General features: G+C 34.3%; 1 protein-coding gene across 1 annotated transcript; it reads right to left on the bottom strand.

The window, feature by feature from the left end:
• Positions 1-19: 19 nt before the first annotated feature.
• POU1F1 (POU class 1 homeobox 1) lies at positions 20-15,673 on the bottom strand. Its single transcript, XM_015817726.1, has 6 exons — positions 15,515-15,673; positions 13,073-13,199; positions 7,385-7,627; positions 7,063-7,227; positions 3,889-3,949; positions 20-1,325 (listed from the first exon to the last, which is right to left on the bottom strand). Exons 1-6 carry the CDS (start codon positions 15,671-15,673, stop codon positions 1,115-1,117), a joined length of 966 nt encoding a protein of 321 aa, XP_015673212.1. The 3' UTR covers positions 20-1,114.
• Between the last annotated feature and the right edge of the window lie 2,800 nt (positions 15,674-18,473).

Below are 18,473 nucleotides of genomic sequence, written 5' to 3'. Positions count from 1 at the left end.
TTAAAAATTAATTATTCTATAACTGCAGATTGCTGAAAGGGAACATCTAAAAGAAGTACTAGACAGGAAAAAATGCACCCAATATGAGGCAGAATTTAACTTGGCAACTTTTCAATTTCAGTTTGTTTGTTTGTTTTCTCATCTCTCAATTCCTGCTTTAGGAATTTCTGCAATTTTTTTAGCCCTCCTTCAAAATCTCACTCTCATAGGAGAGCGAAATACTTAATGTTGAAACATACTACACTAATTTATCTTACTATAAAATGGTGCTAATAAAATATTGGATTAAAGAACTACAGTATATAGATACCATCATCACATTCCCACTTTTTTGTTTGTTTGTTTACCTGATTTGGGGTTGGGATCAGGGGTGATGTGGTTTTGTGATAGCCATTTTGTGAATGAGATAGAGACTCCCAGGTTAACCATTTGCTAACAACTGGATGTCCAAATTCCAAATGAGACCTGGCATAATGCTTCCTATTTAATCACCAATGTACCATTTTCAAAAAAATCGGGCTTAATTAAATATAAAAACATATTATTTAATTTATTGGTATATTTAATTGATATTTTTAACAAATATTAGAGATGTTTACCTTTTCAGCACCAAAAATTACTTCTTGCAAAAACTAAAAATCAGGCAATAAATTAACCAGTCTTCATAAGAGGGGAAAAAATGCCTGTTTTTTAGCTTTCCAAATATCTTGTCTTTCTGCACTAATATGATGGGACTTCCAGAGCAATAGACCCTTCACCAATGATTTTGAAGAATGCCCTAGAATTTGCACAAACCCTGATAATTCAAAGTTGATGCGACCTTTAAATAGCTAGACTTCTTTTTCCAGCTGGTGGAGAATCCTGAAGAGAAAGGAGTTTCTTAATGAATAGCAGGGAGGTGTGAAATGTTCCTGAAGTGTCAATCATTTTTGAAGCATACAGTTTTAATGCCTTCTATTAAGTAAAGGTACTTATGGAAATACATAAAGTTAAACTTTCATTATTAAATACATTTATAAAGGTAATATACTACTTTCTTTGTTGGTATGGTGGGGCAAGAAGTTTTTCAAACAGTTAAAGCTAAGAAATCCATTTGTCTGTGGAAAGAATTCTACTAGCACTCTTGATGGTCCTTAATAATGGAATTAAAGGTGTTCTGGTGTAAACTTGTCTTCACTCTCTTTTCTCTTTGTCTTCGATTGCAGAACCAAACTCTCACCACTTCTTTTTCCAGATTCAGCCCCTCTGCCATCCTCATGATCTCCTGAGATGAAGGCTTGCTTTGTTCTGTAAAATGGCTTTCCAAAGCTTCTTTTGCGGCAATACTGAAAAGAAAAATACCACATTGCAATCATACTCCTGTCTTCATGCTGTCTTCATGCTACATGAAAACAGTAGGCAGCTTATCATATATATTCAGTATCTCAAGTGTTGAAAAGGGCATGAAATCATGTAAATTTTATATGTCTAGGTACACAACAGATAGACTATAAAACAAGACTTCTGGGGGAGAACCCTTCCATGTTCATCCCAATCAGTGCCTAAAGTAGCTTAAAAAGAAATTAGCAAGGAAGAACTACATCATCTACAAAAGAAAAGGACATGACCAGCCTCAAAATGATACTGAAAAATGAGAACACTTCAGTAAAATTTCCCTTTTGATTTATGACACCCTCTTAAATGTGCGCTTGGTAACATCAAAAGTACTATGGTTGCTGCATCACACTTAAGTTGGATCAGAATTCAATAATTATAAAAAACCAGCATTCTGTATACTAGAAATAACATGGACATGGCATACATGTCTAGTCGGGTAAGCCAGGTGGACATACATTGTGTGCATTATCTCCTATTCACTGAAAACAATTGGAAGAAATCTAATATCCTATGTTGCCATTGGTCCCCTTACCAATTATACTCATTAGAGTGGCATTAGTTTTAAAATTATAATTCAGTAGAGTTGCAAGCAGCTTTTCCATAAAGAACTAAAATTCTAGTACATAAGTTTGAATAGAAGATTAATTGGATATGATTTGGATAATGTTGTACTTATATTACTACTGCCCAATTGCTAATGGCAATTGTAAGCATTATTGGACATAGTTGAGAGCTTTAGTACTAAAAGCCCCTTCTGCTTCCCTGCTCTTGGCTGCTGCTTAACTTTGTCAGTGCTTGTTTAGCAGGCTTCAGTGACAACAGAAATCTTCACATGCCATATGTTCCCCCTTATGCATAAAGAAAGAAAAAGTAACAAATTACTGAAACCAAAAAGAAGACCTTTCTGGGAAGACTAAGGAGCCAAGGCTTATGGTTATTTCAGTACTTCTAAATGGTGTATATTTAGATCATCATTCTTTGCTGCTGTTCCTTCCCTCTGATTTTGCTTTCATATCATTATTGACACATTTTCTGAGTTATCTTCCGTTTATCCAAGGAATAGTAAGGACAAATAAGATTGAGGAAAATGTCTCTGCCTTTTTTTTAAATCCAATGAGCAAATACTTCTGCTTCCTAGTGTGTCAATTTGGTTCACAAGGATGCTTTTCAGCTTTAATTATAGTTGTCTTGATATTGCTTATAAATGCTATAAAAGATTCTACACAGTAATACATTTTTATTTTTAGTTTTAACAATTTCAAAATGCAATATAGGTTTAATCAATAGTTCTGATCACAAGAGGGCAGCACTGTACTTCAGTTTTGATATCAAAGCAGTATTCTGTTAAATATTAGTGATAATGATGTTGAACTTTGGAGTGATCGGATAAACTGCGCCCATTTTGTGCAGTTTATAATCTGATAAAATTATATACTCCATTCAGATATTGGAAAAATTAATATGGATATAATATAAGCAACATTTGTGGCTTTTATTTTGATTGTTGAAAAGATTTAGTTGTTTAGAGTCCCCTGATTAAAATATGTCTTTCAATGTATCCTTCAGAGAACACTTGATATAATCTCAGTAAGGTACAAAATAAACAAAACACTTTTCTAAGAACATGAACAAATATTTAAGTGCAGTTGTTTAGAAACTCAAAATCTGAAAAATATGGTAAGTAGAGAAGTTTGGACACTCTCCAATCAGTATTTTGTAACTTTTTTTGTAATTATGAACAAAATAAATATTTTTAAACCATCCGTAACCATCTAAGTCAGACATGTCAAACTTGCGACGTCACGTGACGTCGTGAGACGTATCGGGACTATTTTGCCATTGCCGGCAATGCGGTGGGTGCGGCTCCGGTATGATGAAACCGGCCCACGGGCCAGCAGTTTGACACCCCTGATCTAAGTCTTTCCATTCTCTTTGCTATTTTTCCCACCCTGCCTTGCAGAAATTTTGTAGATCAGAAATATTCTCAGGTACCCTCAGCATATTTAAGATCTAACATATTTTTAATAATATTCAGAGTTAGGAAATAATTACAAACTTTCTGCCTGCCTGCTTGCTTGCCTACCTGCCTGCTGAGCACATCATAGTTGAATTGGAAGTACATTTTGGATTGTTGTATTGCTGCAAAATCCAACCTCTTTTTAACTTCAATTGTTCATAGTTTTCACACCTCATAGAAGTGTCAGCCTCTGTTCATTTAGAATAGGCATGTCAAACTTCCGGCCTGCGGACCGGATGTGTCATACCAAAACCGCACCCACCCCATTGTCGGCAATGGGGAAAAAGTCCTGATACATCGCACGTCATGTGATGTCGCGAGTTTGACATGCCTGATTTAGAAATACATTGAAACCTACAGTTTAATCAGACATGCTAAAACAGTTGCATACAAGTTGTAAATCATTATGAGAAGATACAGTAGAGAAGTCTAATAGACAGAATCCCTATCACTCATGAGGACCATACATGTGAAAAAGGTGGATTACTTATTACCTAATGGTGGTTCTGCGTTTTCTTTTCCGTTCATTCATGCCAACTTTTTCATTGTATAGAGCTATACAGTGGGAAAAAAATAATTAAAAAAGAATAATTAAATATTAAAAAATAATTTAAAAAGACAATGTTGCAAAACACCTCATGTCACGTACTGTATTTAATATTTGTGTTTTGATTTGTATTTGATATTTTATAAAATGTATGCTTGTATGTGATAGTGAGAGAGAAGTGCAATAAAGTTTGTTAAAATTCAAGCTAAACTATTTTCTTATGACAGACATTATACATTAGTTGGCAGGCTGCTATGCTCTTGTACAATAAAAACTAAATTGTTTAGAATTATTTTGTGCATTATGACTGTAAGAGGAGAACTCATGTGAATACATCAGGAGCATATAACATGTCTGGTTTGTATATATTGTGATAATGATAAGTTGCATTTGCTCTCTGTACACTACCACATTGAATTTGATATGAAACAGTCAAAATGTGAGTGAAATGAGGACTTTTAGCTTTAATTCAAGGGGCTTAACAAAAGTGTAGTCAATCATTAACCACTGAGGAATTACAGCCATTTTAATAAACCCACCTTTATTTTTGGTGGCTCATAAATGATGGGACAAACTAAAATAATTACAAATATAAGGATTATTATTAGTACTTGGACAAAAATTCTTTGTAGTCAGTGAAGTCTGGAACCCATGAATATAACCAAATGCTGAGTTTGAGATGCTTTGTCACACTTGTACTGCAGCCTTTAGTTGTTGCTTGTTTGTGGGTCTTTCTGCCTTCAGTAAATAAACACCATGCTCTATTGCAGTGGTGGCGAACCTATGGCACGGGTGCCAGAGGCAGCACTCAGAGCCCTCTCTCATGCGTGCTGTCGCCCCAGTCCTAGGCCTTCAGCTGGGTTTTATAAAACCTTTTCGCTTTAGGCCTCCGCCGCCATGTGCAAAAAAAAAAAGGTTCAATTAGTCAGTCAATTTCAACTTCTCAGGGAAAACAAAAAGATCTTGCAAAGTTGGAATTGATTGATTGAACTTTTTAGTCCCACCCAGTCTGCCGTTACCACTGCAGCCACACCCAGCCAATGAGCCATGCCCAGCCAATGGGCCACACCCACCTGGCACTCAACGATGCATAAGTGGGTTTTGGGTTGCAGTTTGGGCACTCGGTCTCTAAAAGGTTTGCCATCGCTGCTCTATTGGATCGAGATCAGTGACTGACTTGGCCAGTGAAGAATATTCCATTTCTTTATCTTGATTTCTTTGCCTTTTATCAGCATTCAAGTCATCAATAAACACCAGTGACTCAGTTTCATTGACAGCCATACATGCTCATGCCATGACATTGCCATTTCCATGTTTGACAGATGATTTGATATATTTCGACCATGCCTTCCCTTTTCCATACTTTTTCCATCATTATAGTACAAGTTGATCTTGGTTTCATCAGTCCAAAGAATATTATTTCAGAATTGGGCAGGCTCTTTTAGATGCTTTCTGGAAAAGCCTAATCTGATCTTTCTGTTAGGGAGTGTTACCAATGCTTTGCACCTTGTTGTGAAGCCTCTGTATTTACATTCATGAAGCTGTCTCTTGACTGTAGGCTTTTATAATAACATGCCTACCTCCTCAAGAGTGTTCTAGACTTGGCCAGAATTGTGAAAGGTGGTTTTTTTTTTCACCAATGAGAAAATTCCATGGTCTTCCAGGCCTTTTGGTGTTGCTGAGCTGCTAGTTAATTCCTTCTTTTAAAAATGTTCCAAATTGTTGTTTTGGCTACTTACAATGTTTTTGCTATCTGTCTGATGGGTTTATTTTTTCTTCTGTCTAATGGTGGCCTCTTTCACTTGCATAAATACCTCTTTGGACCTCATGTTGAGTGTTTCAGTGAACAGCTATCAAATGCAAATGTAACACTCAGAACCAAATCCAGACCTTTATCTGCTTGATTTGTCATCAGGGAACAGGGCACACCTGGAACTGTTTGTCACCCATTTGTCCCATTATTTATGAATCACCAAAAATAGAGGTGGGTGTATTAAAATGCTGTAATTCCTCAATGTGTAATGCCACACTTTTGTTAAACCCCTTGAATTAAAGCTAAAAGTCTTCACTTTGCTCATATGTTGAGTGTTTCATTTCAAATTCAGAGTGGTGGTATACAGAAGCCAAATGCCCAAAAATGTATTATTGTCCCAAAATATATGAATCTGACTGTATTTGGCCAAGAACATTTGTTCTCCTGACTATTTCTGCAACCTTCACAGTTGTGGAAATCTACATATCCATAGTCTTCTGAAGAAATGCTTCACAATTTGCCTTCACATATGTTATGAGGCAAATAAAAAGTGTTGTCTCCATGTATTTTCAAGTTAAAAATGTGTAAACTATTACTTCATAAAGTAGCTTTATAACTGCCTGAGGTGATAGAGTTCAGGAACATATTTAGCATTACTGGTTTAAGTTATAGATATTACTTTAATATTTCTGTCAGGCTCTGGAAACATTATTTGATTTTGTTTATATGCACTTTTCCTGTATATTCAGTGAGCATGTATAGTGTGAGAGGAATCACACTGTTTCCATAACATTAATGTATCTGGTTCCCATTTACAATGCACACTATACATCAGTGTGAAGGGGCTCTACATATATAGATACATGTGTACATACAAACAAACATAGCATTTGTCATAATGCAAATACACAATAGCTTAGCTTTCTACAGGTACATAGCACTAGACTTGGACATGGATTGTGAGAATAATCCAGTTCTTCCTTTAAGAAATAAGTGAATTGTTGTCTGAAAACAACCATGTTTCTTGCATATTTTCACTGTTCCATGTACAGTCTTAAACATGCAATGTAGCTGTGTAGTGCTTCAGTTTTGAAAAGAAAGAAGTTCTTTGGAGCACAAAGAATACTATATTCTTGCCCCTGTCAACAAGTCCTTAAAATAGCTGCATCTCTTCCTTAAATTCCATGGCTGTACTCCACAATTACAGCACAACCCTGGGAAAAGGTTCGATCAGTTTAGCAAATTGCTGACGAGTGCTACTTGTGTGTCCATGTGTGTTCAAAACTTTTCAGGTTCATAATGCTGCACATAACTTGCACATAAACACAAATAATTTTGACATTTTTTTTAAAAAAAAGTCTGTAATACCTCCTACTTGTTCTGCTTCCTCCAACCACTTAGTTAATATGGATTTTAGTTTGCAGGCATTCTTGAAACTCAGTTGCAAGTTTTCAAACCGGCAAATAGTAGTCTGGCTGAATTCAGAGCCATGCACTGCAGCTAGAGCTTCTCCAACATTTGTTTGTGTATAACCTGACAAAAGAAAATAGGCCTACAGAATCAAACTAAAAATCCAAGGTCAAAGAAGAAACAAAGAAAGTGGTAGGTGTAGTTATTTCCAATCTCTATATATGATACTTTAGAATAAAACAAAATATATTTAAGTTGCCTAGTTGCATGAATCACATACCTAGCTTAATTCTTCTCAACTTGAACTCATTGGCAAATTTTTCCAACTCTCTAATTTCTGGAGAATCCATATCTATTGGTTCATCAAGTGACTTGGCCTTCTTCCGAAATTCCTGCTTAAAATCAGTGGTAGGATCAGCTCCAAGTAGAGACGGGTGCATGGAAGTAAAGCTGTGGCCTAGAGCACATGAACTGGCACTTAGAGCATGCTCAGGGAATTTATACAGGCAAGGAGTGAGACCACCTATCCAGAAACAAAACACATACAGCTTTCTGATTAGAAACCAATTTTAAGGAGATAAAATATTGTATTTTGTTAAGTGTATATCAATCATTGGTAAAGAATGGGTAATGATCGCTTACATTGTTTGTTATTTGAATTCAGTCTCAATTGTTGTTAGAGAACATGTGCCTGAATATTAATAGCAGTATTACAATGATATCTGCAATGACACTGAAGATGGAAACAGAAAAGAAGGAAAGTCATTCAAAAGATTTCTGAACTCAGAAGGCTGTTGTAATCTCAGATTGGGAAGCCAGCAGTGGACAAATAGTAACTGATGGGAAAAAAATCCATCTTTATTGTATAGTGAAATACTGTATAGTAGACATGTTGACATCAAAGAAATCGTAGCAGATATTCCATAATTACAAGAACTCTTAGTAATAGGACATTAGGGTAGATCAGCACTCTGGGTAGAAGTTGAAAGACTGCAAGTGTTAATGCATTATTCATAAAAATATGGTAAGGAACAGAAGAAGAATAAATGTTCCAACCAAGTTATTATAGCAGATTTGGAGAACAACATGGCAGTCAACAGAAAGGAGATTTTAAAAGGGTACAAATTATACCATACCCTTAATTTCACAAGCTGGCAAAACAATACTTAGGATCATTCAATTCAGATTATAACCCTATATAAAAGGGAAATATCAGATGTTCAAGCAGGTTTCAGAATAGACATCATTGCTGATTCACATTGGATAATTGAGAGATCCAGAAAATACAAAAATAAATCAATATGGGCTTCATTGATTGTAGAAAAATGCTTGATTGGATAAACAAAGTCAAGTTATGGAATGTGTTTAGAAGAATGGGAATCACAATGCAGGTCATTGTCATCATGAAAATGTATATACAGAAAAAGAAAAACCACATTCCAAACAGAATATAGTGAACTGCACTAGCTCTAAGTTGGAAAAGTTAAACAAGGCTGTGTATTCTTTTCATATTTATTCAATTTGTAAGCTGAATATATATTAAGAGAAGCTGGACTAAAAGAAGATGAGTAGTGTTGGGCTTCAAGGTTTAGTGACCATGGCCTGAAAGAAGATTTCCTGATGTTTTTCCAGCAGTTGTAGCTGGCATCTTCAGACACAGGTGGTTCTGCTACGCACATCACAAGCAACTGACCAGGGACTGATTAGAGTCCTGTCTTTATAGCAAAATATCCTAACTTCTCATTGGTCTTTAACAAAGTCAGATCTGTAGATATGAACAGTCCACTAAACACTGAAGCCCAACACTGCCCAACAGATAATGGCCATGAAGCCAATATCAGTATAAGGATCAGCATGGTTTTAAAATTGGAGAAAGAAACATCAGTAACCTGCACTGTGTCTGTAATAATATTCTGGTAAAGCAAATTATATGGAAGTTTTACTAATTAAAATCTAAGAACATAGTGAAACAATGGGACTAAGATTAAATACAAAAAATATAAATATAAAACATTTATGGTGAAAACATCTAATTGCAACTGTACATTTTAGCAATATAAAACAAATATTTTAAATATAAAATATAACAAATATCAAATTAATGGCAATAAACGTGGCATTAGCCTTAGAATTGACAATGAAGATTATGAAATACTAGACAGCTTCTGCCTATCTACAGTATTAAAAACGATCAACCACTAACTGTAAAAATACAAGCAGACAGTCAAAAAATATGATATAGACCAGCACTTGATAAGATAGCAATAAAGACTTGGAAGAATATTTAGATGCATTTATTTATTTAGAACCAGGCCTTTTTTTGTCATACAATGCCCAGAACAGAGTTCCGGCACCTTTTTTGGATGGAACCTTGTAGGGTAGGCAAGACGGGTTGTATGACATGTGATATCCAGCACCTTTTTTTTTTTTAGAAAAAAGCACTGTTTAGAACATTTATATAGCTGCCAACTCACTTTAAATAACTCTAGGTGGCTTATTAAAAAAATCCCAATATTAAAAGAGTAAAAACAATAAACCCACACCCCACTGGCAACAACAAGCAATGAAACAAGCCACTTAATGGACTCTGTTCCACTCTGGGTTCCCCCTATCCCATTCTTCATGATGGGTTTACCCATAGAAATATCACTATCATTCAGGCAATGATTTTCTCTGTAATATTGTAGGGAAGTGAAGGTGAAACACCTTTGAAGAAACTGGATAAAAAGAATATTGACTTTTTTTGAATATTGGAGAACCCCACTGAAAATATTTTAGATACTTCAAACAACAATATCTGAATCATACAACAAATTGATCAAAAGTTCTTATTTGAGGCACAAATGAACAGATTGAAAATATAACATTTTCAGCACTTTATGAAAAGCACCTACCTTTATTAAGAAGTTTATAATGCTGGAAAAAGTAGATGGAAATAGAGTGCAAGAAGCAGAAAGGTTGATGGACATGATTAAGAAGGAAACTACAAACCACACAGAAAACTGTGTAGACCAATAAAAAAATCAATATCTGGGGAAATCCCAGAAAGAATCAGCAGGCAATGAGTTTGCAAGCACTTAGAAAGAATAATGGAGATTACTAGAAGACAGTGTGGTTATATTAATATATATATATCATGATAGACAAAACTTACTGCTTTTTTAGGCAGGTAATTATGACTAAGGGAATGGTGTAGATACAAAATATCTAAACCTCAGTTAGGCATTTGAAAAAGTTGGCTATACCCATATATGCTGTTTTAGACAAAACAATGGAGGATGGATAATTCACCAGCCATATAGATTCATAGTAGATTGAACAACCATGCCCAGTGTATCATCCTTAATGGATCTATGACTACATGGAAGGAGGCATGCATGAGGGTACCTGAAATTACTGTCCTTGGCATAGTGCTCTTCAGTATTTTTGTAAATGACTTAAAGATCTAAAAATACATTCAGAAAATTTGCAAATGATACAAAAGTGAGAGATATTATAACACATCAGAATGCAGACTCAAGGTTCAAAAAATATTGATAGGTTGTATGTTTCTAACAAAATTCTGTTCAATGGTGATAAACATAAGGTCTCATTTTGTAGGAAAACCAGGTGCACAAGTACAAGATAGATAGAATCTGACTTTATAGAGCAAAGTCAGATTAAACATGAGCCAGCAGTGGCTGTAGCTGCAAAAGAGATAATGAGACCCTATCAAGAGCACAGGAAGAGAATACTTAGTTTAAATAAGAGATAGTTAAGAGGAACTTCACTAGAGTGGAGAGACTTGCCTTGTAAAGTGCCAACTCCATTCACAACATTGGGATGAGACATACTGCAGGTCTGCAAAATACGGCTTTGAGAGAGGCTTGCTGCCAGCACATCTGGAGCTGTAGGCTTGATACCTATTAGAGATGGGCGGGAGGGAGAGGAGACTGCAAGAATAGCAATTGAGAGATGAAGAATTCCACCTTAGTTTTAGCCCATAATAGCATTAATAAATGAGAACCATTCCTGCAAATCTTTCTTTTCTCCCCACTTCTCTTGACATGGGCAGCAGGAAAAATGAGGAGAGAGAAAAGCACCAGAACATGGATAACTGACAGCAAGAGACCAAGAGACCAACTGGTCTTCTGCTTACAGTAATTGTCAACAAAGAAGGGATTTCTCATCCCACCTATCTATTCCCCTGTGGCTCTTAATATGGACATCTTTGAGCCAGCATATTTTCTGGCACCTAGTCCACTTGACAACCTTACTTGGTGCTGTGGTGAGGAAGAACCTGTACTTTTTAAAATGTTATTAATATATCCTATATAATTGATACCAATAAGTCATGATCTTTTTTTATAATCTGCATTGAGAAACATCTCAACTAACTTGATATGTCCACAGGTAAGATTTACATTCATGTTGCTTGACGTAGATGTTGAAAATACTCTCATCCAAATCTTTCTGTAATTTCCAGTTCCTACCTTTCTACAGATTTTACATTCTGATCACCTGTCCCAAAGGTGCTTTTTCAAAGGCAACTGGACTTTCTTTGTTTTCCTTGAAGACATTTCGCTTCTTATTCAAGAAGTTTTTTCAGTTCTGACTAAATGGTGGGAAATAGAAGGATTTACATTGCATGCAGTCTTCTGGTTGTTAGCACTCTCATGACCAGATGACTGCAGTAATATAAATCCTTTTATTCTCCATCATTTAGTCAGAACTGAAGAAGCTTCTTGGATGAGAAGTGAAATATCCTCAAGGAAAAACAAAGAAAGTCCAGTTTCCTTTTTAAAAAGCACCTTTGGGACAATCGTGACCTGGATAACTGAGAATCTCCATAGACATTCCAATCACCTATTAATAATACTATGTGTTTTTCTTGTTTATTTAGAACCTCTTGCAGTTTTACGCAGAATACTTATCTGGAAGCTTTATTTTTTCTTTTTAATGGATGCCAAGATTATTTTTAGGAAATTTAATTATTTCACATGGAGAATTGCAATGATAGATAAAGTAGGTGAATTATGACAAGTACTATGTTCTACAAATAACAGCTCATTCTACAAAATACTGTTTTACTTCAGTATTTTTCAACTCTGGCAAATTTAAGGTGTGTGGAATTCAGTACTGGCCAGGGAAATCCATACATCTTAAAGTTGCCAAGGTTGAAAAACACTGGTCTACACAATGTTCTACATGCAACATAAAAAGTCTAGGGAAATTGAATGTTTACTTCTCAACCTTCCTATAGCTCCCTTTTCTTTTGTTGCTCCTATTTTTTCATAAAAATAAATAAATGAATTATATTTATTTTTTTATTTATAGTTATTTTTTTATTGAAGTGTGTAATATTTCTTGGAACAAACCTAAGGAAATAGCAGTAACTGTGCTGGGAGGTTAAACCAAGCCAAGCCTAGTTAGTATCTGGATGAGAATTCTCTAAAGAAAAGCAGATTAAAAGGCTAGTATGCGAATTTGAAGAAAAAAGAAAACTACTCCTGAAGTGAAGCCATTTCTGGCACATTGTCAAGAAAGGTACATAAATAAATTATGAAGTTATTTGGATTTCAGCTTCAACTTAAAGGGGAATTTATTTTTATAATAATGACACAAGAGCAAAGAAAGGCCTTTATCAAGATACTTCTCATGGATCAGACCTCTTCATGTAAGCATTTTCAAATCTTTAAGGGAGAGACAATCCAGATGATCGGCCTTACATTTGTTATACTTAGTACCCATGCTTTCTATATATGCTAACACTTTGCGATAACATTTAGCACATGACAATATTAGCTAGAGGACCAAAAAATAATTCCAAGTAGCTATGATTATGAGATTTTTTTAGGCTTTTAGACTGGCACTCACTTTGGTATAGGTTTTGCCAATGCCACAGGTAAGCTATAGATTAAATGAACAATCGCTTGGAATTATCTTTAGTCAAAATGCTATAGATTTTGTTTCAGAAAGTATTTCTTACCTGCCATCATCCCATATGCAGTTTGTTGGTTTCCATAATGACAAGAAGGAACAGAATAATGCAGACCTGATGGCATATTTCCCATAGTAGCCATGGAAAAGCATATATGGGCATATTTAAGGGTTGGGTTCAAAGACAAACAGATGAGACCAGTAAGAATATATACACTGATTCATAAAATATTACCTCTATCAAAATATATGAAAATTATCTTTTGGATTTGTCATGAGCTGAACTGAATATCTTAAGAATATGATATTGTTTGATTGCTACATGTAGCAATTTAGTCATCCAATTTAATGACTACTGACCCATTTACTCTGCCTAGTAAGTTATAGGCTGAAATCTGGAATAAACTGGGCAGATGGTGAAACATTTAACGCATGTTGAATTATATATGTTTCCATTCATGTCTTATATTTAAGAATCAATTTAGTAAACTCATTTCCACATGACTTTTATAAAAAAAGGTTATTAAATAATAACAGTACAATTATTATTACAGAGTTGTTGAATAAGCCAGAATATAATTTTACTAAAGTATTATAATTATTACTATTGTTATTCAGTATACTGTAAATATTTTTTTTTAAAAAAAACAAGTATTTTACTGCATTACAAAGATCAATATCAGCTGTATTTAGTTTTCTGTGATTAACTTTTGAAGTCTACTGAAAATTATGTACTCATACTCTGAAATACAGTACAATATGAAATAAAATCTTTGAAAGTATTCATCTCATATAGAAAGAAGAAAGAGATCAACTGAATAATTGCCCATCGCCTCTTTGACTTGAAGATCTTTTTTGCAAATAGTATAAGTATACCTGCATGGAACCTTCTGAACAATTTGTATCCTACAAAATGATGTTTCAGTGTTAATATATTGTTTTCTGTATAAATGGCATCTTGAATGGGTAAATATTAGGAATGATAAGTGTGTATAAGAATGAAAATAAATAAATAAATAAACCCTTCTTCCCGTGAATGTGTCCTGACAAGCACCATTCAAAATGCCTAAAACATCCTGCTGTCAATTGATGTACAAAGCAAGAAAATTATATATAGTTTACTTTTCAATGGCAAGATTAAAATACTACTACAGAAAACAAGGCTATGGTCTATGTATGCTTACTTGGTATTTAGTCTCTTTGAATACATTGGGATTTATTAAGTAAACAAGCACTCAGAAATAAAGCTATTGATTAATAAAATAAAATACAAGTTCAATTAAAATCTTCTGGGAAGAAAATATTTATATTATTTTTCTAAGAATTATATATATACATCAATTTATGAATCAATATGAAAATATTTCACTAATGAACACTACATTGAGGTAGGATCTCCAGTTTACTGCCATATGAAATATTGGATAACAATTCCTATTTTTCGAAGTTGTCAAATGCAATTTCAAAATTTGTAGTTCCATTCAGTTAGAAGTAAAAGACTTCATTAAGGTACAACCATTAGCTGCCAAATTAAATTAATGTGAAATATTATATAAAATATATTAAAATAACATATCATCAAGTCTTTCTCATTCCTTTTGAAGAATCAGGAGAAGATAGAAACGGAAAGCATTTCCCTGAATATATGTATAGAATACAAAGCTGCAAAAATTTGTACATACTTTCATTGTTTAATAATTTAAAGGTTGTTTTAGAGGTAATTACAAGCACTGATATTATTACTTTACTTCCTCAAGTTTTATTTTTTTATCATGCTTGTAATTAGGTGGACAATGATAGAGGGTCAGCAATGGAAAAATATATTTTTTTTAAAAATTATAAGACAGAATGGGAAGAGGTAAAAAGTGATTTTTTTTCATTGCATTGCAATTAAATTACAGTCTTTCATAAAAAGATTCAATGTTTTTATATGAACAGCAAGATAGTTTGCTTTCTTTACAAATGAAGTTTTACAATATTAATAGTGTTCCATATTTCGTGGATGGAATTAATTTCAACTATTTGAGAAAGAAGTATAATGAAAATCAGATGGAAGTCATTTCATATAACCTGAAATAAACTAATGTTGCATAATTAGCATCAAAATGCATTACTTCAGGATTGGAGCAATGACAGATACCCACCTCTCATTTAAGTCATTACCTGTCATTTCATAAAATGTAAAGTTTCCATTCTTTCCATTCTGTGCCAGAAGTTTTTAGAAGGGAAATAAAGCAAAAAGTTTGTATTCTTTTCAATTTAATGAGTTCAAATCATTAAATATTGAGTAGAATGACATCAATTTGATGGTCGAATATTGATTACAAGATCAGCCTCAAAGAGGAATGTGAAATCAACGTAATTAAAAGATATTATAAGCTAATTAAATACAGATTTTGCTTGAAAAATTTCTTAAAGTATTTGTATAGCATAGCAAATGTGCTAAACTGAAGCCAATAAAATGGCACACTGATAAAAGTAGTAATTTTATAATAAGAGAAACAATACCTGTAGAAACCACATTAGTGGCATGATTGGAGACGGGTAAGCACTCTGCAGCACTATGATGCATTATCAGAGGCAGAGTGGAAGACGAGTCAGAAGTCAAGGGGATGAAGGTGTCAGCTGAAGAAAAGACTTGACAACTCATTCCCACCAAAAATAAGCAAAAAACCCCCCAAAACAAGAAAATAGAATGAGAGTGAAAGAGAGAAATGAAGTTATGCTGTGCCTTGCTTTTCTCCCAAGACTATCCTATACAGTTCACAGCAACTCAAATTCAGTTGGCCAACATCATTACTTGCATATATACATAATGTGAGTTATGGTACACTGTGAGTTGTGTGCAGGTATTTATACCACCAGGAAATCCTTTTATCCATGTTAATGGGCTTTGCTAGGTCGTGTTGCTTAATCACTCTGGAAACTCCTTCTTTCCCACCCAAAGGCAACAGATACCCAATTAATGAGGGGAAACAAGAGAGCGAGTTTTTCAAATTCTTTCAAGCTGGCTTTTGTGAAGAAAACAATATTGGATAAAGCTAGATGAGGGAGTCATTTTACTCCAGTTTCTGCTCAAGAGGAGGAGGAAAGCTCCTCAGTGTTATCCATTCTTGTGAACACCTGTCTGGGCTTTCCCTGTCCCCAGTAAATATTGAGAAATTAAAATGTTATACGTGATATTAAATTGCAGGCTGCAAATATCTGATTTATTTGTTTATATCTGGAGAATATAAATATTAATTATTAATTGAAAGAGTCTTAAATATATTTTAGAGTCTGGGGAAAACCGTGTTGGATATATTGTTTTATGTATCAGTGTTTAATGCTTTAGGACCCAAGAAAACATTGGTTTTCTCAGTCCTGTCGGCTTAGACAGTTCATTGTTTTAGAAATCCCAAAATCCCAACCTCAGGAAATCTCAAAAGAAGCATGATGAGAACAGGCCAGGGCAAAGTGATGAGAAAGGATGATAATTTAGATCCGAATTCATGCAATCTCAAAATAATAGTCCAATCCATGGTCCAAGATTAGACTATCTAGTTTGCTGGATTTTTTTATTTAACTTGCCCAAGGGATATCCAGATGATGGAGTGTTTAGATTACAACACCAGAGATGGAGTGATTTGGATATGGATTCGCTTCAGCGATGAAAGTTCAGTGAATTGTTTTGGCCCAATCTCTATATCTTCATAATTACTTTGTTGATAAAGGTGTTTGCAATTATGCTCATCCAAGGCATGAGCTTTTAACTCTGCTGCCTTTACTCCTTATTTCACAGCCTTATATTATCATCATTTTCATCATATCATCATCACCACCACCACCATCATCACACTTATGGGAGGAACAGAACTGGAAGAATAGTATTGTGAACGATACTAGGCAGAAACGTGGATTATGAATCTAACAACCAAGCAAACAGTCAGAAGGATTTTGTTTATTTTTAAATAAACGTTGCTCCTTGCTCCCTCTCTCTCTGGTGTCAAGAGTTGAAGCTTTTCAAATCACTTTACATTTGGAATACTCCAACTGAAGAGCAAAAATGCTGCATTGAGATCTTACTGGAACAATATCAGCTGTTTTCTTGATCAATTTTTATATGCATTTAATTTCATTTAATAACATTATGCCTTGGGCAGGCATTATCACAGACCAAAAGTTCTGCCAGTAAAAGAATTATGCTTGCAAACAAAGGGAGGAAATATATTTATATAACTTGTGATGGTGCAAATAATATTGCTGATGATTCCCACATCTTGTCAACTTCATCTCCAATCATGGAAGAAGAGACATAAATAATCCTTCACACTCTAGGATACTGTTCAAGAGACCATACGATCTTTATCTTCCCTCCCACACCTTTTCAAGGAAAAAAAAAGAGATTTGTACACAACAGCCTTGTGAAATGTTCAAAGACTTCTCCTGAGAAAGATATACTTTAATGCTGGTTTAAAGTATATGAGCTGGTAAAAAAAAACTAGAGCATTATTTATGGATGGATGGATGGATGGATGGATGGTCTCCTTTTATTAGGAGCTCTGGATATTTGCATTCTTTCTCCAAGGAAGGTTAGGCTGAGAGCATAGAAATATGAAATAATTATATCAGGTTAGAAATGGACAAAACCAGGTCTGAAGATGGGGCATTAGATATAAATTCAAGCATTTTATTATTTGGGGGAGGGATGTGAAGGGATAAAAGCATAATTCTGGAAGCCTGTTATGGAGCCAAGGATCATAGCCATCTAGAAAATGAATAGTGTATTAAGATGACAATATTTCATTGGTAGCCTTGATTAAGCAATAGTAAAACAATATTCATGAACCACCAGAATAAAATTAAGACAAGACAAGATAACCTTTACTGTCATTTTTCTCTATACACAATGGCACACATTAAAATGAAATTCTGGTACCCACTCTTGAAAGAAAAAATGCCACCCACCAAATAATGTCACCATCCTAAGGATAACAATAATAATATTAATAATATATTATAATAATATAAATAATATAAATAATATAATAATAATATAAATCATTTACATTTATTAAATTAATCCAAAATAAAAGGCTGATAGTTTATTATACACATTCAGACTACTGTAATTAAGAATTTTCATTATTGGGAGAAAAAAATAAAAGATTTTCTCAACAAGCCATATCAAAGACAGGTACCTTCAGTGTAGCCTAGAAAACTGATAAAGAGATAGGATTAAGAGACTTTACGGGAAAATACTTTCCCATGTATGAAAAACAGTGTAGATAGCTTTTAAAAACATATAGAAGGCATATTAACTCCTGTTGCCAAGCCTTGGTTCATTTGGTTTGGACTATAACCAGGATAATTGTATTATAGTTGACAATAGTTTTAAAGCCTGATTGAGATAAGCTGTGGCCTACTTGCTGAAGGATCAAAATGTAAGATAATTTGTTTTCCCAAGACAC

The sequence above is a fragment of the Protobothrops mucrosquamatus genome, unplaced genomic scaffold, assembly GCF_001527695.2.
Source record: "Protobothrops mucrosquamatus isolate PMUCROS unplaced genomic scaffold, P.Mucros_1.0 scaffold624, whole genome shotgun sequence".
Lineage (NCBI taxonomy): Eukaryota > Metazoa > Chordata > Lepidosauria > Squamata > Viperidae > Protobothrops > Protobothrops mucrosquamatus.
This window is presented reverse-complemented; position numbering and strand designations above follow the sequence as displayed.

What these genes read in the sequence shown, in the direction of transcription:
- POU1F1 (XM_015817726.1), bottom strand. Translation starts at nt 15,673, where the DNA reads ATGAGTTGTCAAGTCTTTTCTTCAGCTGACACCTTCATCCCCTTGACT. An exon ending in GGAAGCAGAACAAGTAGGAG is followed by an intron (nt 3,950 to 7,062) that starts GTATTACAGACT and finishes CCCACTGTATAG; the next exon opens with CTCTATACAATGAAAAAGTT. An exon ending in AAACGCAGAACCACCATTAG is followed by an intron (nt 1,326 to 3,888) that starts GTAATAAGTAAT and finishes TTTTCTTTTCAG; the next exon opens with TATTGCCGCAAAAGAAGCTT.